The 26,286-nt window shown below is 43.5% G+C and overlaps 1 protein-coding gene across 3 annotated transcripts in view; it reads left to right on the top strand.

Annotated features, from left to right (window-relative positions):
• Positions 1–26,286, top strand: part of NTRK2 (neurotrophic receptor tyrosine kinase 2) — a gene marked incomplete at both ends in the record, with an annotated part of 393,544 nt that overhangs the window by 295,024 nt on the left and 72,234 nt on the right. For all 3 annotated transcript variants that reach the window (XM_082612254.1, XM_082612253.1, XM_082612252.1), the window contains 2 exons: positions 8,136–8,266; positions 21,927–22,099. In XM_082612254.1, coding sequence (XP_082468380.1) covers positions 8,136–8,266; positions 21,927–22,099 — 304 coding nt within the window. The remainder of the gene's footprint in view (positions 1–8,135; positions 8,267–21,926; positions 22,100–26,286) is intronic.

The raw sequence follows: 26,286 nt of genomic DNA, 5'->3' as shown, positions 1-26,286 counted from the left end.
CTTTTAGTGCATTTTTCATTTCAGTTTTTGTATTGTTCATCTCTGTTTGTTTGTTCTTTAATTCTTCTAGGTCTTTGTTAAACATTTCTTGCACCTTCTCGATCTTTGCCTCCATTCTTTTTCTGAGTTCCTGGGTCATCCTCACTATCATTATTCTGAATTCTTTTTCTGGAAGGTTGCCTATATCCACTCATTTAGTTGTTTTTCTGGGGTTTTACCTTGGTCCTTCATCTGGTACATAGTCCTCTGCCTTTTCATCTTGTCTATCTTTCTGTGAACGCGGTTTTTGTTCCACAGACGGCAAGATTGTAGTTCTTCTTGCTTTTGCTGTCTGCCCTCTGGTGGATGAGGTTATCTAAGAGGCTTGTGCAAGTTTCCTGATGGGAGGGACTGGTGGTGGGTAGAGCTGGCTGTTGCTCTGGAGGGCAGAGCTCAGTAAAACTTTAATCTGTTTGTCTGTTGATGGGTGGGACTGGGTTTTCTCCCTGTTGGTTGTTTGGCCTGAGGCGACCCAACACTGGAACCTACCCAGCTCTTTGGTGGGGCTAATGGAGGACTCTGGGAGGGCTCACGCCAAGCAGTACTTCCCAGAACTTCTGCTGCCAGTGTCCTTCTCCTCACAGTGAGACATAGCCACCCCACACCTCTGCAGGAGACCCTCCAACACTAGCTGGTAGGTCTGGTTCAGTCTCCTATGGGGTCACTGCTCCTTCCCCTGGGTCCCGATGCGCACACTACTTTGTGTGTGCCCTCCAAGAGTGGAGTCTCTGTTTTCCCCAGTCCTGTTGAAGTCCTGCAATCAAATCCCGCTAGCCTTCAAAGTCTGATTCTCTAAGAATTCCTCCTCCCATTGCCGGACCCCCAGTTTGGGAAGCCTGACGTGGGGCTCAGAAACTTCACTCCTGTGGATGGACTTCTGTGGTATAAGTGTTCTCCACTTTGTGAGTCACCCACCCAGTAGTTATAGGATTTGATTTTATTGTGATTGTGCCCCTCCTACTGCCTCACTGTGGCTTCTCCTTTGTCTTTGGATGTGGGGTATCTTTTTTGGTGAGTTCCAGTGTCTTCCTGTCCATGATTGTTCAGCAGTTAGTTGTGTTTCCAGTGCTCTCGCAAGAGAGAATGCCCAAAGCATTCTTGAGTAAGCCCATAGACATTGCTTTTTATGTCATTACGGTGATAAGCGCTGTGCATATTTGACTGAGGGTGGCTTTTGTGTCATACGTTTATTTCTCATTGAGCTCTGCCATGAGAAATATTCTTAGGAAACTCACTATTTACTTTACAGACATTGTTAAGGACATTGATCTTCTGTGTAAAATCCATTCCATAAGTTCCTTTCAAAACTAAATGCTGTGAAGAATCTTACTTACCATAGGACATATCTGTGTTCTTACTTATGGGTAGTCAAGTTTTTATAAATTATTTCATTTCCTCCTGCCTTCTTCTGCCAGGAAACTCAGAATCAATTTATGACTTAATTTTAATAAGCATGAGGAACCTTAGAATCTGCATGTTTGCATTTCTACTTAACATCTTGTTTTAGCCTTCTTTTCCGTTTTCTCTGACTTCAGTTCTTGTTTAAGTTTTTGCTTTCTCTTGCATGATCACATAAAGTACCTGAAATATTTTGTGAATGAAGCAGAGGTACAAGTAAAAGTTATGATAGGTATAAGCATGTGTTTTTCTGCCCTTTTATGTTGTGAGTTCCTTGAGAACAGGGATTATTTTGTGCATCCTTTTTACTAGGCCACAGAAAAATGCCCAGGCTATAGTAGGTGTTTAATAAAGGTTTGTTGAACTAAGTTGATAAAAGTAGACCCATGACTCCCTAGATGGGCAAAGTCAAGCTCACTTTCTCTTACACTTTGTCTGTTGTAAGAAGGCCAAGGAAAGGTGGAATGTTGTAGTGGAAAGAATTTAAACTCTGCCTGTTACCAATTGTACAAACTTGGGTGACTTATTTAGCTCATATGATCCTCTTCTTTTTACTTTAATCTGAAAATGGAAATAAGGATAACCTACTGGATAGTTATGAAGATTGATATTGCTTGTAAACCTCTCAGCACATTTTCAGGCCCATAATAGCAATCAGCATATGTTAGGGCTCCTCTCTTCCCTCCGTATTTCCTCATTTCATTGGAAATTGCACTTGGAAAAGGATAAGTGGCTTGCTCACAAGGTAGTCAATTAATTGAGGTGTCATATGTAAAATAAATGTGACTATTGACCTCATTCAGAGGGATATAAAAATCGATGGTAATGCACATTGAGATTTTTTGCTGAAAAGTGCTTAAGAATGGCTCAGTATTATTACATTTTATTTCATCATTAATATTATTTATGAATATTTGGCTTTGTCTTGTCCTGGTGTGGTTATATCTCTGGTCTTAATTGCATTTATTTTCAATTTAGTCCCAATTTATATCTTAATAAAAATATAGATGAAATCAAAAAGCATAGTTCCTGTCTTTCATACAAATTTATTTTTACAGGGTGGATGATTTAACCTGTTTCAATATGCTCCCTATGAAATAGACATTAAGATATTTAGTAAATAATTTTTGTTAATTGCATTTAAAATCCAGCTCAAGCATTTTTCATAGTTTTGACATCCCGCTTTTTGCACTCATATTTTATGTTTATTGGCCATTTTCTAATGAAATTCTTCATTATGAGATACTTGATCCATTTCAGATGATAAACGTCAATGTTTCAAGTATTTCTAGTTGAAGAGATAATTAACTAAATGAAATACCTGTTATCACTTTACTGTCAGGGAATGCTCACTGCCTGCAGTCTCAAATAGGGGTTTGTGTTACAGAGTGCAAGGTCATTCTTCTGAGAGTCAGGGGATCTGAGTTCTAGCTTGGTCTCCTTCTAGCTGTGTGGTCCTGGGGAAGTTACTTCACCTCTCAGAGACTCACTGGCTGACTGTCAAACATGAGGGAGTCAGCCTCAATGATCTTTAGCTTCTGTTCCCATCATAGCATCTGGTCCTTTGCATTGGAACTATTGAGGCAGGCCCTACATTTAGGTCTGTAGGGCAACAGAAAGATTGCTCCTAATACAGAACATTATCTTCTGGGGTATATTACTTTTTACCATCCTACTCACAACTTTAAAATATCTTTCCTTTTACCTGCAGGTCACTTAGTACTTGACATATATTAGAGACTCAACAAATGTCTCAAATGTCCAGGTGCTGAGCAGAATGAGTCCAGGAGGCCAAGGATCTCTATGAAACCCCATTACTGAGGAAGTGGGAGGATATATTTCTGATTTCTACCTTAAGTGGGTAGAGTTGTATTTATTTATTTGTTTTTTTAGTTTTAGATTTAGTAATAATGAATATAGAGATGGGTTGATACTTTAGCCTATGTGTAAATATAGAATATTTACTTCTGGGAGATATTGATACCAGGAATTTGATTTAAACCATCTGAAACTGCAAGCATCTCCATAAACTACTGAAGCTACTTTGTGACAAAATGCATTTTTCAGTGGCTGTAATGTGATACTAATACAAAACCAGAAATCTTCTCAGTTCTGGTACTTAGGAAGCAAATGACTAAGGGCACCAAATTTCCACTCTGGAAAATTCCATTAGTGATAAAGACATCCGGACAGTTTTTAGCCCCTCATCACGATTATTATTCTTGGTCATCAATTTCTCCCCAATTCCACAAAGTAGATTTATTTGCACAATAATCTAATCACACCGTTTGTTTTGACTATATGAACATACATAGATCAGTCTGTAGACCACATGAGTTTGTTGGTATAGCTCCTATACCACCTACACCTCTTCAAGATACTCCTTTTTTTTTTTTTTTTTTTGGCAAGGTGAATTTCAAAGAGATACTTTTTTTATAAAACTTAAAAAAAAATATCAATTATTGTTTTGAGTTTTCCTCCAAAACTAAGGAGCCATTTATTGTAGAGTCTAGGCTTTCATTTACTTTTTTATTAGTTATTCATGTTGGGTTTGAGGTTTTTTTACTGGGGTCTCCAAAGTTAAAAACAAAGAATTGACTGACCTCAGAGAAATGAAGCATGTAAAAATTTTAACATGCTTACCTGATAGCTTATTTATCATGGAATCTTTAGACTCACTTCACTGAGGATATTTTGTATAAAATGAGCCCAGGGTTCCTAGGACCCTTTAAGGCAGTGTTATTCAAAGTGCTTGTCCACAGTGAGACTGTCTAGAATAGGAACCAGTGCATTGCTTCCTTCATTAAGAAAGTCTTGGGACTTCCCTAGTGGTCCAGTGGTTAGGACTCCACACTTCCACTACTGGGGGGCACAGGCTTGATCCCTGGTCAAGGAACTAAGATCCTTCAGGCCACATGGTGAGCCCTACCCCCGCCCCCCAAAAATAATAAAAAATAAAATTAAAAAAAAGGAAGTCTTGCTCCCATAAAAAGTCAGGTAAATGCCATGCAAACAGCCAAACCAAACTTCCCAATGCCTCGCCTCTCAGCCACACTATTGAAAGACACAAGACAAATGGCAGCCGAGTGTTTGTACAGCTTGGGCAAGCTACTTCAGCCCTCTGTGCCTCAGGCCCTGAGAATGATGGCATCAGGAGGATGGAGAGGGAAAGCTGGAGCCAGGAGCTCAGTGGGTGAGAGGAGGAGCCAAGGCGTGACAGTGAGGTGGCAGACATGGTCAGGCTGATGGTTCCCTAAGATAGATGCTTTCAGCTGGCTGGGGCTCTCGCAGTAGTGGGGTCGGTAATGGTCAGACATCAGGCACACAGGCCTTGAAGTACCTGGGGGTGAGGAGTGGGGATCGCTTTCATTTGAGAGGGCTGCAGGGGGAAGGCATGAGTTTCCTCTGACATAGTCAAGGTTTTATTTGAGTCGAGGAGGTAAAGGGAAGTTTAAGGAGAGATTGAGGATACAGGGAGCTTGTGGATGACAGGAGAGTGAGCCCAGAGGGACTGATGGAAGGGGTTGTGAGGAAGGTGAAGACGTTAGCATTGGCTCAGCCTTGGGCACTTATGAGCAATTGGGGGGTTTGAGGCTGGATAAAGAGGGAGGCCCTGAGAGGGTACCAGACACTTCCCTTGATTGAGGGAAGCAGACAATGAGGCAGGTTGGGATAAGTCCCAGTGCTCTCCTGGAAGAGAATGGGAAGAAATTCTTAGCTCAGGGATGTAATAGCTTCAGACTAGTTGTTCTCCCTACTCCTGATATCTTGGAGAATTGGGCTGCTTTACTGCCTACATATTCAATAGGGTTTTTGTCAGTTAACTGAAATAATACAACTAAACAGTATTTGTCTGTTGTTTTTATTATCATTCGGCACATTTTTCAACAAATGTTTGGATAGCACCAGCTGTGAGACCCTGGCAGGAATGCAAATACAAACACAAAATTGTTACCTGTGCCCTTTGGTGGCTTCCAGTCTTAGAAAAGAGAAATTCATTCTATTTAGAGGGAGTACATTGGCAAAAGGCCAGCATTCTTGTAATCTATTATATCTCAAACATAGCAAGACAAATTAATGCAAAATAGCCCATTTCTTAAAGAAAAGATGCATTTACTGCCTTCAAGGTCAACATGGGAAAACTGGTCTCATCAATTTTAGCTTTGAAGATGACCAAGTTGTGGCTTTATCCATAGCTTTATGAACTTATTTGCCACCAACTTTTTTTTACTGCTTGGAAAGAAAGAAAGAAAGAAAGAGAGAAAGAGGAAGAGAGAAAGGGGGAGGGGAGGGAGGAAGGAAGGAATGGAAAGGGAAAAAGAAACAAAGAAAAGAAAGAAAGAAAGAGAGAAAGAAAGAAAGGAGGGAGGGAGGAAGGAAGAGAGAGGGAGAGAGAGAGAGAGGGAGGGAGGGAGGGAGGAAAGAAAGGAGGGAGGGAGGGAGGAAGTAAAAGTATAAATCAAATGCAAAAAAAAAAGTTAAATACTTGCCTTGATCTGGTTGGAGTGTAAAGTAAATCAAGTGGCAATTTAATTCCCAATGAACATGTGACAACCATGGAGTTAAATATTAGATTTAAATAGGACGGCTAATTCTCTGCAAGACTTACATTCATCTCTTCATATGGGCACTCTTCCTAATGAACACATTTCTCCCCTCTTAAATTCAATCATTGCTACTGGAGCATGAGAAATTAATATACATTCTTAGATTCATTAATAATGTTGCTCATAAAAGACCTTTTGATTTTTATCACCCTGAGTTCCCAGAGGCCCATGGAAGCAGCCATAGCTCCAAACCACATGAATTATAAGGGGGAAAATCCTATTAAAACAGAACCTTAAGCACCAGTTGCATTTTATATCAAGCTGTATCTAAAAAGAAACTGTATAACATATCCATCAACATAGAATGGATAAATAAATGGTGTTACAGTCCTTCCACAGAATATTATAAAGTAGTAAAAGCAAAAGAGTTACTACTACACACACAGTGTAATTCAATCTCAAGGACATTGTTGAGTGACAGATGTAAGACATGGAAGGATGCTTGTAGTATGATTCCATTTATATAAGTTCAAAACAGGCAAAGCCCAACAATCTCTGGTTTGGGATACGTCATTGATAGCAAACCAATAAGGCAAACGATTAACACAAAATACAGGATAGTGGTTACCCCTGGGAGGTGAGTAGGAAGTGGGTACAATCAAGAAAGAACACAGTGGTGCTTTAAAAGTACTAGTAATATTCTGTTTCTTACAATGGAATGGTGGGTTCATGGGTATTCATTTTATTATTATTAAAACTACAGAGATGTGCCTTGTATTTCCTTTTGAACTTTTGAACTTTTGAGAGTTTGAACTGGCCTTTGAAGAGTGAACTAAGCAGAGAGGAAGCTGGAAGACTATTTTTACTTTTTAGTCTATTATATGTTTCTATTTCTCTTGTTATGCTTAACACAATTTACAGTTGGAAAGGAACTTTGTGGTATCAAAGAAAAATCATGGACTCTGGATTCAGACAGACCTAAGTTCCAATGCCAACTCCTCCATTCCCATGCTTATGCATCATTGAATTTCTCGCAGACTTAGTTTCTCCAAGTATAAAATGTAGGAAGGAATGCTTCCCAGTGTGGTGAGAGTCAAATGAGAGAATATTGTTGGCTGCACATTCCAACCTCTAGAGGGAGTCACAGTCCTTTTAAACTCTGCCATTCAGGGATGAGTAGTCCAGAAAAGCATGGTGCCATTGACCTGGTGGAAACCCTGGTCTAAGGGATCCAACACTTGATGTGCTGGGTGAAGAGCCCAAGCTCACACTGCAGCTCTGTCCTCTGCACAGTCTCTTTTTGGGCTTCTCCGCTGGCTCTGTCCTGAGAATCACTCACTCCCCTCCCACCTTGCACTACTGGGCTTTAAAGGACCCTGGACCACCTCCTGCCTCTTTCCCCAGTAAGGCACATGGATGAGTGACATGGGCCAGCTCTGCTCTGAACGAGAGGGAGGAATATTCTGCCTTCCCCAGATGCTTCTATTCTTGTCTCCTCTTAGCTTTGGAGAGCCAAGACTAGGACACAATCTTAGAAAGGAGCTAAGGAAGCCAGCCTTTTCTAGACATTTCTGGTCTAAACAAAAGGAGTCACTACGGCTCAACCATGAAGCCTACCTCAGCAGGAGGCGAAAAGTGAGGTGAGGACACAGCCTTAATCAGCAATGCACAGATCTTGCATTTTCCCTTTGTATCCTCTGAGCCTCTCTCCCTCAGGAGTCTGAGGGGGCTTAACAAAGACTTAAGGCTTCCTGGCTAGCTCTCTGCCTTTCCCACCAGACACATAACTGACAAATACATGCAAAACATCTGGCTTGTGAGAGGCCTGCCATTAATATCCATTCCCTTCTCATTTCTCCCCTTTCCTAGTCTGTAAAGCTCATTCATGACATTCTGCAGCCAACGGCTCGGTGGTTCCTTTAGTTCTATCAGAAAGAATCATTCCACTCCGGAGAGCAAGGCAACGCCGCCACCTTCCAACCCTTTGGGGTGGACCTTGTGGATGGACACTGAGTTTCCCGTCTGGTTATCCTTGTGTGGAGGAGAGAACGGGGGGGCCTGCAAGCTCAGGATGCAGCCACTGACTCCCCATCCTCTGCCTGCAGCTCCACATGCCTCTATTCCAATGTCCATTCTGTCTTTGTTTTACAGTTGTTCAGCACATCAAGAGACATAACATTGTTCTGAAAAGGGAACTAGGCGAAGGAGCCTTTGGAAAAGTTTTCCTAGCTGAATGCTATAACCTCTGTCCTGAGCAGGACAAGATCTTGGTGGCAGTGAAGGTAAGCGAACACTCCAGAACGTCTCATTATCCATGGTCACACCCAGGTGTGGAGGTGATGCTTTATTTTATGTTATTGTAGTGGCCAATTCAGGAGCAAATGACATCTGCTATGGTGGATGTGTTCAAATTCCTTTAGAGGAATGGACAATGGGAAGGATATTTGGGGCACATCCAACTGTCAGAGGTTCTGCTCAGGGACAACCTTCCAGTCTACAGGCTGTGAATGGCTCTGAGCTACTCTTCCCGGTCAATGTGAACTAAATTCTGGATAGAGGTCAGTGAGGTCAAACAGAATCCAACTGGCCGAGTCTTGGAGAATCCGCTGTCTCCTCAGGTTGCTCGGTGCTTGTCCAAGCTCAGCGGGAGTTTGTCTCCTGTTCGAAGGTTCTGGAAGGGAGACTGTGGCCTTCACGTCCCCTCTCAGCCTCAGTCCTGCTGAGAACTTCTGTTATACTTACTTTGTCCCTCCCAAATGTCTCCAAGGCCGTAATCATGATTCCATCTGGGATGGCTGACACCTCTGGTAGATCCCACCTTCCTAGGAGACACAAGATTTTACACAGAAGTCTGAAAGTCCTTCATCATAGCCATTTCTTCGTAAACTCAAAAAAGGAGACCTGTTCTTCAATAAGATAAACGTTACTGAAAGGGCTAAAATTTCCACTGAGCTCTCTGAATCACAAGAATCAACATAAATAGCACAAAAGACTTCAGCATATCTTTTACACATGCATTGTCAAAATTACAAAAAAAAAAACTCACCAAGGTATAATATATGTAAAACACTTAAAAGAGTCATATGTTTATAAAATGAATTAAATGCCGAATGAATACGGACGTGGCTAATGTAATAAGATGTAACTTCTTGGCCTAACATGATTGAGTTTGGGTTTTTATTTGTTTGTTTGCTTGGCCAAACACAGAATATTTGTACAAATGACATTTATTTACTCATAACCAGGACAACTTTTTAAAAATGAGACATGTATTCCATTACTGTTGTACTTAGCCTTAAAATACTTTAATATATATGTAATGGGTAACAGAGGAGAGAAATAAAATGATTCTTGAACTTCCCCAACCTGCAGACTAAACACAGTTTCTGTTAAAGTTCATCCAGATGAAGCACTGTGTATTTGCTTTCCTTGTCATCAAAAGTAACTAAGCCAAGTGGCACGGATACTCTTAGACTCTCAGCAAAGGCTCCTAAAAAGCTGCACTCTGGGGTGAATAAAGGACAGACCTTTCTAGGGATGCGCAATGTAATATCTATCAAATAAACATCATCTCTAAGATAGAATGGAAGAGGGGAGTGAGACAGAGGAGAGAAGAGGGGAAGGGAGATGCTAGAGAGATGCGAGGTTAAGTGGGGTGAGTGGTGTAAAGTGAGAATCCTGAGGGGACGCTGAGGATGTTTAATTCCTGCTGCTGCAACTGCTTCCTCTTTTCTTTCATTTACTCAAAAAGTTTGTTATTTTTTAAAGCACAAAATGTTCAGAACATTTGGCAGAGTTATGTCTGCAGTCTTTGCTTTCTTCTGCTGCTATCTTTTTTCCCCCCTTTGGAAAAATGGGACCAAAAGGTGCCTCTGTTTTTGTAGATTCATAGCCTGATGCAAGGTTAGAGCTGGAAGACACAGGGAACCTATAAGCCTAGTCTAGCATGTGTCATGGGCAGGGAGACTAAAGGCCCTGGGGCCATGTTTCCCACTGATATTTGGAGGCCATCCAGGGAGCTAAGTCAGACCTTCAGAAATTCACTTCATGAGGTCACAAGGTGAAGTCTTTGAATGTGAGAAAATCCTGGGAGATTAAGGAAACCTAGAGGACAGTGTAGGAATAGCTGAAAGACCACAGCCTGATAAAGAGATAGACTCACAGAATTTCTCAGTGGGTATTGCCTTTCATTTCCATATCACTCCTAATTCTGCTCCTGCTTCGGTGTACTTCTTGCAGTGTCCTTAAGGAGACTAACTCCATGGCGCCCTCAACTCAGACGTTACATTTCCTTCCAAACTAGTGCTAAAACAGGATTTCAGGGCTTGGGCTCGTCATGATGAAGGATCAGCCAGCATCAGCAATGTGTAGCCAGTTGTTCTGTCCACAGCATGCTTCCCATCACTACTGCCGGTGAGGCTTCTTTCTGGTTTAAATCCCAGTCATAGCCCTAATCCCACCCCTGACTCCGACCCAGGCCCTAGTGCCCATAAACCTCCTGGCTTTCCCAAATGAATGTTTATAAATTAACGACCCACGATGAGCATTTGCTCTTTAATCAACACTGCTGAAGAACAAAACAAAAACAAAACCAGGGCTTCCCTAGTGGCGCAGTGGTTGAGAGTCCGCCTGCTGATGCAGGGACATGGGTTCGTGCCCCAGTCTGGGAAGATCCCACATGCCACAGAGTGGCCGGGCCCATGAGCCATGGCCGCTGAGCCTGCGCTCCGCAACGGGAGAGGACACAACAGTGAGAGGCCCGCGTACTGCAAAAAAACCAAAAAACAAACAAACAAAAAAAACAAAACAAAAAAAACAACCAAGCAAATTTGTCCCTTTATTTCAAGTAGAGAGAGCAAAATATCTACAGCTTAAAAATTCATTTCAACTTCAAGGTCACACAGCTAAGAAATCTCATCTCGATGACCTTGAATGTGAACTTTTGTTGAAATCGGAGGCTTTGCTTACATTGGCCAGAATGATTTCAAGCTTCAGAGAGGAGGCCCATTTTAACTTTCTGGGATCCAGAGGCTACAGCCACGGAAGAAACAAGTCCAATTTTTCACGGGCTCCGGGGTGAATTGGGTCAGAAAAACACATGAACCTTTCACAGAGCTGCCTCTCACCAGCCTGATCTGCTCATTTTTAGGTGTGTGGGCCAATTGAAAGTGTATTCAAAGACTATCTAATAAGCCCGGGAGGAAAATATCTATGGTTCCGTCCTGACCACAATAAAGGGATTTTTTTAAAGGAATGAGACAAACTGAACGTGGCCCCCAGGGCCTGCATAGCCCTTCACCTCTGAGGAATGGCTGCCAGGGCTGCTTCTCCTCCATTGGAGGCACCCAGGGATGTTTGACGGTCTTCCTGCCTGTTGCCTAGCAACCCCTGCAGCATTGATTATGCATGCTAAGAAATAGCAGCTATTGTCCTTTTTCCTTCTCTAGAAGGAACTGACTGGTTTGAAATCCGAGGTTTTGCATTCAGACTGACAGATGTCAGGTTCCGGTAAATTCTGGCATCGCTTGCCCCAAATGACTTAAGGTTTGAGGGATCCACAGAAGCCAGTTTAAAGTGGGAGCGACCCTAAGGCATGCGCAAGCCCCTCAAGGGAGCATGGGAGGCTGAGCAGGCCTCTCCCATTAGAGTATCTGCTTGTTTGGATCCAGCCGCATTGCCCTTTTCTTGATTTTTTGGATGACCTTTGTTTTTTAGTGAAATGGATTTGTCCCTTTCCACTGAATGACAGCTGAAGAACCCACAGAGTGGATGAGAAGCAGAGAAACCAGTCTTTGATCAAAATGAGTTCCTTTACCTTTAAGTAACTCAATTGCCTAGGAAACACTGCATCACCATTTCCCTGCATTAGCTGTGGATGCCTTAACTAGTTTCGGCTCCATCCAACCTGCATTTCAATAGCTACAATTCCTACAACCTTTCCTTGTGCTGTGAATGTGCGCTAATTTTCATTTTTTAAATACAGCCACAAGTGGGCTTTGTAGGATTCATGGCCTCTCTTTCCCCTCTCCACTAACTCAGGTGTACTTCTAGAAACAGAAAATGCTGAACACAACAGAGGCCTTAGGAATCATATCTATAATCTATAATCCAAGTCCCATGTTTTATAAATGGCAAATCCAAGACCCAGAGAAGCTGAGTGGCTTCCTCAAGGTGTAAGTTAAAGCAAGTCAGAGATTCTGCACAGGAAGACTTGGCGAGATGCGAAATGGTGACATCTGAGTTCAGCAGGCACTTTTTTTAGCATCTAATGAAGGCTTTTTGTTTTTCATGTTTCTGAATATTTGCTTGTCAACAACAGAGGAAATGATGCAAGAGCTTTGGCGGAGTTGACTGATACACCCTGTGGCACGTTACCGTGAGCCAGCCCAAAGTAGCATCCAACACACTGTGGCTATGCCCGTGCCTGGAGGGCCCCAGCACAGCCTTGGGGCCACACAGCTCCCACTCACCCATCAGCTCTCAGCTAGAGTTGCTCCTTCAAGGAGACTTCCCCTTGCTGCTCCCCCGTCTAGGTCAGAGTTCCCAGTTCCACATATTAAGGCATCTGTACTTGTCCTTTACAGCATATGTCAAGGTTGTTAATTATACATGTATTCATGGGTATATTTAATCAATGACATGAGTGTCTATCTTCTCCATTACAGTGGCATATTCTTGAGGATAGGAAACATGCCTTTTAGCACATTGCCTAATATGTAGTAGCAGTCAATAAATGCTTGTTGAATGGATGGATGGATGGATGGATGGATGGGCTATTGAAATAATAGCCTTTTGAAAAAGTAAATAATTGGCAGTTGGCATTTCTAGGTAAGAAATAATTTCATGAGATTATATATATATATATATATATATATATATATATGATATAATCGAATGAGAAATCATTTTAGAAATGATTGAATCACTGTGCAGATATATAGAGCTATTATTGAAATTCTTTAGCTTAACTCATACATTTTGCCAACGAGGTCCAGAGAAGATAAATGACCTATCCAAAATTACATAGCTTGAATGAGATCACTTAATGTCAGACCTAGGACTAAAACTCCAACCTCCTCACCAGCCCCATGCCCACTGTGCACCACGTTTTCACGTACTGAATTCTACACATGCCCTAATAAACCAAACTGAGGAAATTCAACGTAATACCACTTATGAAGTAATACAAAGGAGTGTGTAGTTGTGCTTATTTGTGTGTAATGACGAGAGAGATTTTCATGTTTTCCTGGGTAGAAATGTAATTCAAGGGAATAGGTGGAAATAAGGCAAATGATTCCGGATGAGTGCTTTGGCCTCAGGAGGATACAAGCAAAATACCCTAATCAGCTTTGATAATAAGAGCAGTATAATATTCATTGAAAACCCAACTCAAGCTGGTTTAAGTAGAAAAGGGAATGTATTTGCCCAAGCTACTGGAAGACCTTGCTGCTGGTGCTCTAGTTTCAGGCACTGAAAGATCCAGGGCATCAGCAATTCTCTCTCTCTCTCTCTCTGTCTCTCTCTCCATCTCCTGGCTCTGCTTTCTTCTCTGCTGACTGTATTCTCTGGCAGGTTCTCCCCACACTATGCTAAAGACTCGTCAGCAGTGGCTCTGGGCTTAGATGCGGCCATCCTAGCAACCCAAAAGAGAGTTCTTCTTTCCCAACAATTATGCAAAAGTCGAAGGGCCAACTCGTATTGGCTTGTCTTGAGTTGTTTCACCAGGCCCTCCAGCCAAGGGAATAGAATGTTCTGATTATCTAGGCCTGGGTCACATGTATATCCTTGCAAATGGAAGATGAGGTCAGCTCTAACCACACACATGGACCAAATGTAAGGAGGCATTGGTTCTGTGAAAGAATATTAGAGATGCTAAACAAAAAGACAGGGGAAAGAGATCTGAAAGGAAAAACTGAAAGATGAATGACTCAAATAGGATCTGCAGGACCACTGGGCCTCACTGTGAGTGAAGCAGCTGGGATCCAGAAGCTCACAGGATCTGAGCTGGCCCTTAGGACGGTCCCTTTGTTATCCTCGCAGGAGGCACTAGGGCTCTCCTCCAGGCTTCCCTGCTGGTGTGGCGCAGCCGTCTCTCCCCTCCTCTGTTCCCTAGCATTGGGCTGCTGCCTCCTGCCCGCTGCTGCTCCCACGGTCTCTATTACTCATCTTCAGATTCCTTAAGAAGGAAATGCCATGCAACCAGTTACTCCAGTCAGTGTTCCTGCCAGGCACCTGCCTGAGGTCCAAGCATCCAAGGTGGTCATGTGACACAGGCGAGGCCACTTATGGGCCAGAAGCAACTAGAGCCAGTTGTCTCAGAATATGTGTAAGGGCAGTAGAAGAGCTCGAAAAAGACAGCTTATCCTTCAGTTCTGGAACAGGGAAACAATTTGTAAATGAGAAAGAGCGTCAAGAGTTCATCGATTCAAGTGCTTTCCCCAGGCAAGTTTATTTTTAAGATAGATGGCTATTTTCTTTCTGCTCTCCTCCCTTCCTTCCTTCCTCCCTCCCTCCCTTCCCCCCTCCCTCCCTTCTTTCCTTCCTCCCTTCTTTCCTTCCTTCGTTCCTTCCTTCCTTCCTCCCTCCCTCCCTTCTTCCCTCCCTCCCTTCTTTCCTTCCTTCCTTCCTTCCTTCTTTCCTTCCTTCCTCCCCTCCTCCCTCCCTCCCTTCTTTCCTTCCTTCCTTCCTTCCTTCCTCCCTCCCTCCCTTCCTCCCTCCCTCCCTTCTTTCCTTCCTCCCTTCCTTCCTTTCCTTCCTTCTTTTTATTTTCTACTGATAGTTGTCACATCAGTCCTCACATCTCCATTAACTGTGAAGTCTCTCAACCATTCCTTCCTCCTCCCGTGCCCCCCTCCATTTCTCCATTTAAATTGGTGTGTGAAATCCCTGTTCCCACAAAATAGAAATTGATAATAACCAGGTTAGTGTATTTAAGAGAACATTTGTCAGTGTTGCCCTAAAAAAATCGATTGTATTCCTTAACAGAATATAATGTTGCAGAAAGTACTACCAATTCCATCTTTACAAGTTTCTGGGAACAGAAATGGTAGAACTTTTAACAGTGGCTTGTTAAAAGGCTTAATCATCTTTATGGTCCGGGCATTGCTTAATAGATTTCTATGTCCTTTAGTGGAAGTGCATTCTTCCCTGGCGTGTGTGTGAGTGCATGTGCTTGTGTGTGTGTGTGTGTGTGTGTGTGTACGTACACACCCACATGTGCTGTAGGATGGACAGTAACATTTTCCGTGTCAGAATCCCTCTTGTACTTGTCACGGTGGGCCCCCTTTATTAAGTTTCTCCATCAATGTTCCTTTCCCAGTAACTTCAACTTTTAACCTTTGATGGGAGATCTGTTTTTTGTCTTGTTAATTTGTCCTGTTAACCCTTTTTTTCTGGTTTTTCTCCAATTTATCCACATCTTTTCAGAAATGCTGAAAACAAGCAGTGCATTTCACTCTAATGAGGTCTCATCTGATACCAGACATAGCTGGAGTATTCATTTCACTGCTCTGTATCTCTAGAACACGTGCATTGTGATAGATGGGCTGCTTTTTAATTGACTTTAACATGACAGCAGAACTCGTAATCGAGTCATGGTCTACTGTGATCTACCAGCTCCTTTCTATCTAGTGGAATTGTCTCAGTCAATTGTATGCTAGCATATTTAAAGCCTGTAAATATCTTGCAGTTGTCCATGTCGGAGGCCAACTTCTGATTCACTCTTTTGAGTCAATATTTCTCTAATATGACAGTTGCTATGAATTAGTTTCCCATCTTTCAAAGATTTAGCATTTGTATTATGCAACTTGATGTAACATACATGCACAAACCATCAATTTTATCCCCCAAATTATTGCAAGTATTTTAAAGTATATGAATTAGAAATTAACCTCATGTTTCCCGTTGGATGGTTGGCTTGTTAGATTTGGAACCATGAGAGCACCATTGTGAAAATAAACATAGCAGCAGTCAACACCCTGACTATGAATCTTGTATTTAATGCTGGCACTTGGTATATAATTAAAGTCCTTGCAAAGGCCAGTTACATATGATTGGCTGGCCTTTGCAGTCAATCATATGTAACTGCAAAGTTACACAGAGTGTTGGTTTCTAGTACAGCGAGCACTATCTGAGTGTGTGTGTGATCATTACTGTTTTTTTTTTTTTTTTTTTTGCGGTACGCGGGCCTCTCACTGTTGTGGCCTCTCCCGTTGCGGAGCACAGGCTCTGGACGTGCAAGCTCAGCGGCCATGGCTCACGGGCCCAGCCACTCCGCAGCATGTGGGATCTTCCCGGACCGGGGCACGAACCCGTGTCCCCTGCATCAGCAGGCGGACTCTCAACCACTGCGCCACCAGGGAAGCCCTCATTACTGTTTTTATACAGTCATCTAATTAGCTTTTACATTTGTAGGAATGTTGGGGAGACAGATACTACACTCTTCCTAGTTTCTAAGATTTTATTTCTATCAAGCTCTTTCTATCTCTGAATTTATTACAATATACTCCTCAAAAGTTCACTTTTGTAAGCATTGGTTAGAAGCTTCCTCTACTTTTCTTTAGAGAAGGCCCTGTAAGTTAGAAGAATCACATAGCCTCGTGACTATGGCTTACCCTAAGTACTTGAATAATCATTGCCTATAAGGACCTTATAGGGAGGGGTCTGCCTTAACTCTATTTCAGTTTAGCATTGTTTTCCAACATTCCCAAGAGGTAGGTTGACCCATTAACAGCTTACTAAGGTGACTTTTATAGAACAGGTCTGTCCAATAGAAGTATAATATGGACCACAAAAGCAAGCCACATTTCTGTTTTAAAATTTCCTAGTCTACACATTAAAAAGTAAAAAGAAACAGATGAAACTCATTGTATTGATGTGTTTTATTTAATTCAACCTATCTAAAATATCATCATTTCAATATACTATTAATCTAAAAATATTAATGAGGTATTTCATGCATACCAAGTTTTCAGAATCTGAAATCTGTATTTTACACACATCTCAATTTGGACCATATTTCAGATGATCACTAACTACACGTGGCTATTGGCTACCATATTGGACAGTGCAGGTCTAGAAGATATCAGAAGAGTAAACAGTCTCCATTAGTAACAGATCTTGACCCAGAAGAGCTTAGGCATGTTGACAAACATTCTAATGCATCTTGGTTGCCTCATAGGAGGGTTTACTCATTTCCGTCTCTGCTTTAAGCACAGTGGTGTGCATTGAGCATTGTGAGGTTTTGCCATAATAATCTCTTCTTTTTTTTCTCTTTCACCTTAACTCTGTTGCTATGCTCTCTAAAAAGTATAGGGGAAGAATATGACAGCAGTATTTTAAAAAGGACACAATCTTCGTGTTACCTTGTGCCTCCTAAACCACCTATACTTTGAAATGCACAATCATTTGTCATGGCTCACGACATCCAGTCACACCAATGATTTCAAATAAGTGTTCTTGCCTCCCCTACCAGCTTCCCATTAGCCTTAATATTCTGCAGAAGCATTTCAAATGAATGTTAAGCTTCCTTTTGTTTTTATTTTCTTACTTCTATTTTACTTTCACTAGTTTCTCAGTTCTGTGCTTGACTTTATATCATGCTAATCCACTCTTCCAACTCTGACTCAGTGTGTACTCCAGACAGCAACTCGCTGCAGCTCAGGATAAGACCTCTCCCTTGAGAATGTCTTCAGAAAGGATGGCATCTTTAGAGTGTCAGGAAATTCACCAGGAATAAGAAGAAATGAAGCTACAAAGCAGACACTAGGAATAAGAAAATAGCAATGCTCAGTGATGGGGCAAATATGCCTGTCAAAATGAAACTTCAGTGGAGGGAGTTGTCAGTGAGGTAAGCTGCCGCCTCATGTCCATTGCCAAGGGACACAATCAGCCATGGTGCTAAAACAGAGATGAATTCTATAAATAGGGTTGATAGCAGGATTTTTCCAGCTTCTGATTGCTGTCTGGCTATGGTTCCACCCTTAGAAAAATTCTGTCCTTCGAGTGCCAAATTCAGAAGATGATTTTGCCCAACTCGTTACCGCCATATTTTCTGAATCTCTTAAAATAGAATTGGATTATAATTTAGAAAAAGAACTTGACATGTAAAAATGGATGGGCACATAGGATGAGGCCAGGTTTGTGAAATGCATTTGTCCCATGAATAGTGAAATCTCCTCTCCTAAATTCAAAAATGTTACTGAAGCACAGTTTTTAACATTGCACTAAGAGTGGAGCCTCTTCCCATAGGATTTTGCTAGGAAATGGAAATATGAAATGCTTGTTAAGTCTTTCAGTTTGGTGCCTCCCCATTGAAAATCCTATCTTCTTTCCCACTCTACCCCACTGTCTGACATCCCCCCACCTCTTTCTCTAACACACACACACACACACACAGGCACACAGACACACACACACATACGCACACACAAAATTTAGCATTCTTGAATCAACACTACATAGCTGAAACTTGAGAAGAAAATTTACATGCAGAATTTGTTCATGCTTTGTGATAATGACCTGAAAGTTTCATTTGCCTTCTCCAACATACTGTTAAGGATGGACCAAGGCCATAGAGATAAGCTATCTCAGCGACTCAGAGAAGCCCCTGCATAAAAAGACTGGATCTCTGAGAAAACTCTACAGGCTGTAAGGGATTTCAGGAGGGAACCAGTGGCAGACTCAGGGGCACTTTCATGCTTTGGGCTGGCCCCCTGCCTTACCCATGCACCTTTTGACCTTCTTGGATCCTAGCGTGAGCAAATTGAATGCAACTTGGTTGGAGTTTCAAATTCAAATCTTCCAAATATCTGTCTGTACCAGGGAGCCTGGGAGGCATCTCAACTTAGTGTATCTCATCCAGTCCTCCCAGGGACCCTGTGAAGTAGATGATATTGTTACCCTCACCCTACAGAAGAGAAAACCAGAGTTCAGAGAGGTCCAGAGCAGAGCCAAAGTCTGTGTTCTCCTTTCAGTCAAAGGCAGATCCTCACACTATGGTACCCAAAGGGGAGGTGTTCTCGCTTCTCATCAAAAGGTCCAGGTTTAAACCCTGGCTCATTGCACAAATAAATCTTGAATACCTGCCATGTGCCTGGCGCTGTGCCCAATGCCAGCAGTGCAGAGGTGGAAGGCACAGTCCCTGGGTCAAGAATCTCACCATATACACCAGAGATAAGCAAATAAACATGCAGTGAGAATGTACTGTGGCTGGCAATATGATAGAGGTGGGTACGAGGTGTACCTAGAAGGGTCATCCAACCTAGCCTGGGAGGCCAGGCCGTGGGGATGTGACAATGATGAGGCGGTCAGCGAACGTTTCTCAGAAAGGTGATGGCCAAGCCCAGTCTTGGAGGACTGCTAAGTGTTAGCCAGGTGTATTAGTTCTTATGGCTGCTGTAACAAACTATTACAAACTCAGTGGCCTAAACAACACAAATTATTTCTCTTACAGTTCTGGAGGCAGAAGTCTGAAATCAGTTTACTTAGTTAAAGTCAAGATGTCCTGGCTCCTTCTGGAGGGCCTAGGGTAGAATTTGTTTTCTTGCCTTTTCCAGCTTTTAGAGCTGCCCACATTCCTTGGCTCATGGCCTCTTCTTCCTTCTTCAAGGCCAGCAGCACAGCATCTTCTCTCCTCTCTGACCTCTGCTTCTATCTTAATAGTTTCTCTCTCTTGCCCCTCCTGCCAGTCTCTTAGAAGGACCCTTGTTTATGATGACACTGGGGCCCACTCGAATAATCCAGGCTTATTTCCCCACATCAAGATCCTTAATCATATCTGCAAAGCCCCTTTTGCTCCCTGGTGGTGCAGTGGTTAAGAATCTGCCTGCCAATGCAGGGGACGCGGGTTCGAGCCGTGGTCCAGGAAGACCCCACATGCCGAGGAGCAATTAAGCCCGTGCGCCACAACTACTGAGCCTGTACTCTAGAGCCTGCGAGCCACAATTACTGAAGCCTGCGTGCCTAGAGCCCGTGCTCCACAACAAGAGAAGCCACCGCAGTGAGAAGCCCGCGCACTGAAACGAAGAGTAACCCCGGCTCTCCACAACTGGAGAAAGCCCGCATGCAGCAACAAAGACCCAACACAGCCAAAAAATAAATAAATAAATAAATTTATTTTTAAAAGTCCTTTTTGCCATGTAAGGTAACATATTCATAAGTTACAGGGATTAGGATGCGGATACCTTTGGGGCGGGGCATTATTCAACCTCCAACACCAGTGACCCTGACCAAGTCAGCATCCCAGGCAGAGGGATGAACACAGGCAGGGGCAGGGGGGCATGGCCCATGTCATTTGGGCAGCTGCAGACATTTCATAAGGTGGAAGCATAAGTTTCAAGACAGGCATGTCAAGAGATCAAGCTGTACAGAGATGCAGCAGAGCCAGTTCATTCAGGCATTGTGTTTGGAGCTTGAATTATCATTGTGATGTATCACCCTATTTGCTCATGAATGTCTGAGGCCCCTCTTTGGGTCATTGTCTTCTTGATGCCACCGCAGCTTTGGTCAGTGACTGACACAGGACAGGAGCTCAGCATGTGTGTGTGGCACCAACAAATGCCAGCTGTGCCCTGCTGTGACACCGTGGTGGGTGAGCAGAGAACTAGAGGCACCAGAGGCCAGCTGGCATGCTCCTGGGCATTGCCTTTGTGGCAGCATGACTGGCCTTCTTGAGCTCACTGGCAAGGATGTTTCCTGAGCCAGCAGTGTGTGGGGACACAAGTTGGGGAAGGCTTCTGGAGAGCTTACATAATAATGACTGGCAAAGTGATCATTGTTGAAGCTGGAAGATGGGTACATGAGGGGTCATTATGATCTTCTCTCTACTGAATATTTCCATAATATAAAGCTTTACAAAGGTTATATGAGCAGAGGCAAGGTGTGCAGAGTAGCCTAGAAAGTACAACCAGCCCCCAAATGGGAGAGATGTCCGAGGTAGTAATTGGGACCAGGGTTAAAAAAGATGAATGTGATAAAAAGTTAATGTCTGCACCTTGCACTGGTCAAAATGGCCATCATCAAGAAGTCTACAAATAATAAATGCTGGAGACGACGTGGAGAAAAGGGAACCCTTCACATTGTTGGGGAAATGTAAACTGGTACAGCCACTATGGAGAACAGTATGGAGGTTCCTTAAAAAATGAAAAATAGATTTACCATATGATCCTGCAATCCCACTCCTAGGCATATATCTGGAAAAGAAGAAAACTCTAATTCTAAAAGACACATGCACCCCAGTGTTCACAGCAGCACTATTTACAATAACCAAGACATGGAAGCAACCTAAATGTCCATTGACAGATGAATGGGTAAAGAAGATGTGGTACGTATGTACAATGGAATATTACTCAGCCCTTTAAAAGGACGATATAATGCCATTCGCAGCAATATGGATGGACCTAGAGATTATCATACTAAGTGAAGTCAGACAAAGACAAATATTTGTGGAATCTAAAAAATGATACAAATGAACTTATTTACAAAACAGAAATAGACTCACAGACATAGAAAACAAACTTATGGTTACCAAACGGGAAAGGAGTGGGGGGGATGGATATATTGGGAACTTGGGTTTAACAGATACAGATACACACTACTATATATAAAATAGATAAACAAGGACCTACTGTATAGCACAGGGAACTATATTCAATATCTTGTAAAAAGTTCATGTCTGTCACTTAATGAAAGAACATCTATGTAAATCCTTCATAAACTAAACCTTTGTGTACCCAGAAGGAACTGTTCCTCAGTTATTCATACAAACATTATTTCCTCAGGAATTAGGCTAGTTTTTCAATCTTTTGGGTGATACATGAGATGAATGTCCTTCCCATCCAAGAACCTCAAAGCTCCCTAAAGGAATTCCTCTCAACGCAGCTTCCCTCTCACGCCCTCAGTCTAAGCTGTGTTGGTTTTCTCCCCTCTGCCCCTGGTCCCCAGACGCTGAAGGATGCCAGCGACAATGCACGCAAGGACTTCCACCGCGAGGCCGAGCTGCTGACCAACCTCCAGCACGAACACATCGTCAAGTTCTATGGCGTCTGCGTGGAGGGTGACCCGCTCATCATGGTCTTTGAGTACATGAAGCACGGGGACCTCAACAAGTTCCTCAGGTATGGGGGGCACCGGGGGCCACGTGGACGTGGGCTCCAGACAGCCTGGGGGTGAGGAGAGGGGGCTTCCTGGGAAGGACCAAGGGGCCCTTGGACCTTTCTCTGGAACAGCCTGTCCTGGTGACAAGATCAATGCCTACTACAGAGAAAGAACCTGAGGTCACTTCATTGCTCCTTTTCCTGAATCAACAAACTCTACATAATGTAATACTAATGATTCCACTCCATTTCACCTGTGTTTATTGAGCATTGGTCCATTAAATGGTACATGACATGTGCATTTGAGATGGGCCTTAGGCTCTGTAGGAGTTTGCCAGGTGGATAAGGGAAGAATGTTATTCGGGCGAAGGAAACAGCAAGAGTTCAGGCACCCAGGTGTCACAGGGAAAGGTCTGGTCTGGTGAGAGTGGAGAGTCTGGAGATGCCAGACAACACAAGAAACCAGGGCAAGGGGAGGTGGAAAAGGGGGTAGGAGGGGTCACGACTGGAAAGGTGAGCATTTGGACTTTACTCTGAGGACAGAAAGAAGAACCAGGAAGTCAGTCGGTCAGAGGATCGAGTGAAAAGAACAGAATCGAAAGAGCAAAACATCTAGGAGGAAGGAGATAAAACGACATTGGACAGGACCCTTGAAGACTGAAGATTGGGGCCCTTGTTGAGTCCCGGAGGTCAGAAAAAGATGGTCAGCTTCGACATGAGGGGTTTTGTGACCAGCGGGGAAAATTGGAAGGCAGCAAAGCGAGGAAAAGGAAAATGTTGAGGACAAAAAGGAGTCGTTGGGTTGTTAAATAGCATTGTAACTTGGATTTCTAGCATTGGCCTAATTGGGTTTTGGTTCAGCAGTGGGTTCTCAGGAAATCCCTTCCTTGGGGTGATGGGTGCGGGGACCTGTGAGGGGCCACGGGATAGAGCAAGTGAGAGACGGTTCAGAGTGTGCATAACCGGGGGGTGGGGTGCGCGGGTGGGTGGTGCTGCTTTGAAACAGTGAGGACAACGGTGCAAAGTAAAAGGGATCGCAGGGCAGCATCTCTCGAGGAGATAGTGATGATCCGGGCAGCATGTTCAGCTGGAGTTGAATCTCAGCTCTGGCATTTATTAGCTGAATGGCCTTGGGCAAGTCTCTTAGCTGTTCTGATGATAGTATTGAGCCAGCAGGGTAGGCATGAGGGCTGAATTAGAATAAATAGAAAGCTTGGAGCATAGGAGGAAGTAGGAAGTTTTCAACAAGCAGAAGCTTGAATTCTTCTAGTAATGATTTCTACTCATACACCAGCTGAGAGAAATTGAAAGGAGAGCTGAGTTTGATGAGAGAGACAGAGGAAGCTGGCGGTCACCCTGCTGGAGCCCATAGGGAGTGTTCTCATCCTGTATATACCAAGGGAGAGAAGAAATGTGCTGATCCAGACCCTCCTTGGTGAAGGAAAACAAGCGATGCTTTCATTTGCATTAAGCAGAGGCACGATGGAAGCCGCACATTTATGACCTCGAACAATGGAAAGAGTAAGAGGTCCCAGTAGTGAGGGCTAGGAGACCCGGGTTCTCCCTCCTATTCAGCATCAGCTGCTTGGGTCCCTCGGGTGGGTCCCCAGCCACACCACCTCGGCCACCTGAACTCTCAGGTGGGTCTGAGTTAGATACTCCTAAAGTTATATCTGGCTCTAGCACACTGTTTTCTTTAAAATATAACTAATCTTTGAAAGATTAGTATAATTTAGGAGAAAGAAGAAAGATGTTCCTCACTGGCCTCAGTTTCCTCACCTGTAAAAGGGGTGCGATAGCACCCATTTCAAGGCCTAGTGTCAGGACTCTTGTGATGGCAGGTAATCAATAGATGTTGTCCCCACAACCCTTCTTCTCTGACACATTTTCCTCTTTATTTTGGCTGAGGCGTCCATAATCCCAGGGAAGTGACGCCTTTTGTGTTACAGCAGCACCTAGACTGCTCTGTTCTCCTCTAGTTTCTACGGACACTGAAGAGAGCTTTCCACAGAAATCGGCACCAGTAGCTTCATGCAGCCCCTGGAAGGTTCAGGAACTGGACAGTTTAAGGAATAAGTCAATTGCTGAGACAACAGTGGAAGGGTGAGAGAGTACTGCTGTGTTTAGAAATGTCATCCCATGGTTTGTACAGTCTGGATCATTTTGACCATCCCTAGCCTCGTGAATACACGTGCACGGGTGATAGGAGAGAGGATGATGGGAGCTTTTGCACATTACCTTGACAGATCTAATGTGAAAGGAAGAAAAGAAGCTGAATTTGGTTGAGGTCTGCTGCTTATAGAGCTAATTTCCTTTGTTCCCATGTTTTAGAATATGTCCCTAACTTAAAATGGTACTTTCCAAAAACTGTAGCATACTCACCTGGATGCAATTAAATGCCTCTGTGAGCTCAGACTCTGTGTATGTGTGTGTGTGTGTGTGCGTGTGTGTGTTGATTCTTTCACTTTCAGTTCCATCCCTTGCTCTCCTTCCTGCCTTCCAGAAGGAGCAGGCACCTAATTCTCCCTTGGCAGCTTGCACAGGGCATGGAGCTGTTGAAAACCTCCTGTGCTCCATTTCAGAATCTGCTGAACTCTGGGAACAAGAGCTTTTCCATGCCAAGAATCAGGTTCTCAGGTCCAAGGATGTGCTGTGAACTACAGTCTGTCCTCTCTTTCTGGAAGGAAACCCAGCCCTTACACTGCCATGAATGTGTCCCCAAGTGTCATTGGAACTGCCGTATAAAGACAGCTGTCTACAATTATCCTCCCACCCTTTTTATTCATCCAGAAGCCATACATTGATGACCAAAAACATGGCCAGGCCCTATGCTAGGGTGGCTGGGAGATGAGCAGTCCACCATTGTCCTTGCTTTCAAGGAGATGACAATTTTTCCCCTTAGAATTCTCCTGAATTCCCTTCCAATGAGGGGAAGATAGAGACAGCTTTTTTTTTTTTCAAGCAATAACAGCTATTTATCAGGAATTCCCTGGTGGTCCAGTAGTTAGGACTCAGCGCTTTCACTGCCGGGGCCAGGTTTGATCCCTGGTCGGGGAGCTAAGGTTCCGCAAGCTGTGTGGCAAGGCCAAAAAAAAAAAAAAAAAAAAGCTATTTATTTATTGAGCCTTTCTAAGCATTGTAAATGTTTTAAATGTATCAACATAGTAAGCTATTATTACCATCATTTCCATATTACAGTTGAAGAAAGTGAGTCAAGCAGCTAGTGAGTGACAGAGTTGAGGTTCAAACCCATAGCCAGGGCTGCAAAACCCATGGTCTTAACCATGTCAGTACTTCCCCTTGAAGTGGCCATTAAAAAACCAGAAGGAAAGCAGTGTTCTGTAGAATTCTGGAGCCAGAGGAGTGTGGCTAAGTGCTGCCGTCACCCCCATTGGGAGGCAACAGGCCGAACAAGGCAGGGTGGGCAGCCTCCCTCGTCAGAATCCCCCTGAAGCTACTACCTGCTCCCCGGGCCAGGGCACCGGTGGTGCTTTCCCCTCTTGAGACATGTTCTCCTGGAAGAGGTGAAATATGTTTTTATTTCCAAGAGCTGAGGGGTAACCTGTGGAGTGAAGCAAAGTGAAGCAAAGCAACATTGTTTATACTCCTCTTAAGAACTTGTTTAGAAGACTTGCCTGCCCTGTTTTTACAGCAGGACTTTCTGCTCAAGCAAAGCATTCAAAGGCTTCTTCTATTAAAATGAGCCTTGTTCAAATACCCAGAACCAAGCAGGAGCAACGGCTGGTTAAAAATGCAGGAGCCTGCCCCAACCCACAGGGAAGGAGGTGGAGTGCGGAGGGCCCTGGAGGTCACCAGCTTTCCAGTGCTGCAGAGTGGAAAGCTGGCAGATGGGGGCTTTGCAGAGAGGTGGCCTTTTGTGCTTGGCCTCTAACTTTTCCTCTTTCCTGGAGTCTTTGCCACAGACAGATTCTTAGAGGAGTCTGGATTTCTGGAGCTGAAATAAGGCTGTGAAAAATCAACAACTTATTTCACTCTTTGAACTAAATCTATGAAGATTTCATCCTGGCCTATTTTCTCTGGGTGTTTCAGGATTTTACATAATGTATGTGCATCCCTAGGTCCTTTTCCTGGTGTCTCCTATGATGAGTGAAAACACTGTCACTTTCCCCTGCCCCTTCAGTGCTAGGAAGGGCTGGGCTTCAGTGACCTTTAGTGAGGTGGGCGGGGCCGACCCTGAGAGCCCCATC

This window comes from Mesoplodon mirus (genome assembly GCF_964341445.2).
Source record: "Mesoplodon mirus genome assembly, chromosome: 1".
NCBI lineage: Eukaryota > Metazoa > Chordata > Mammalia > Artiodactyla > Ziphiidae > Mesoplodon > Mesoplodon mirus.
This window is presented reverse-complemented; position numbering and strand designations above follow the sequence as displayed.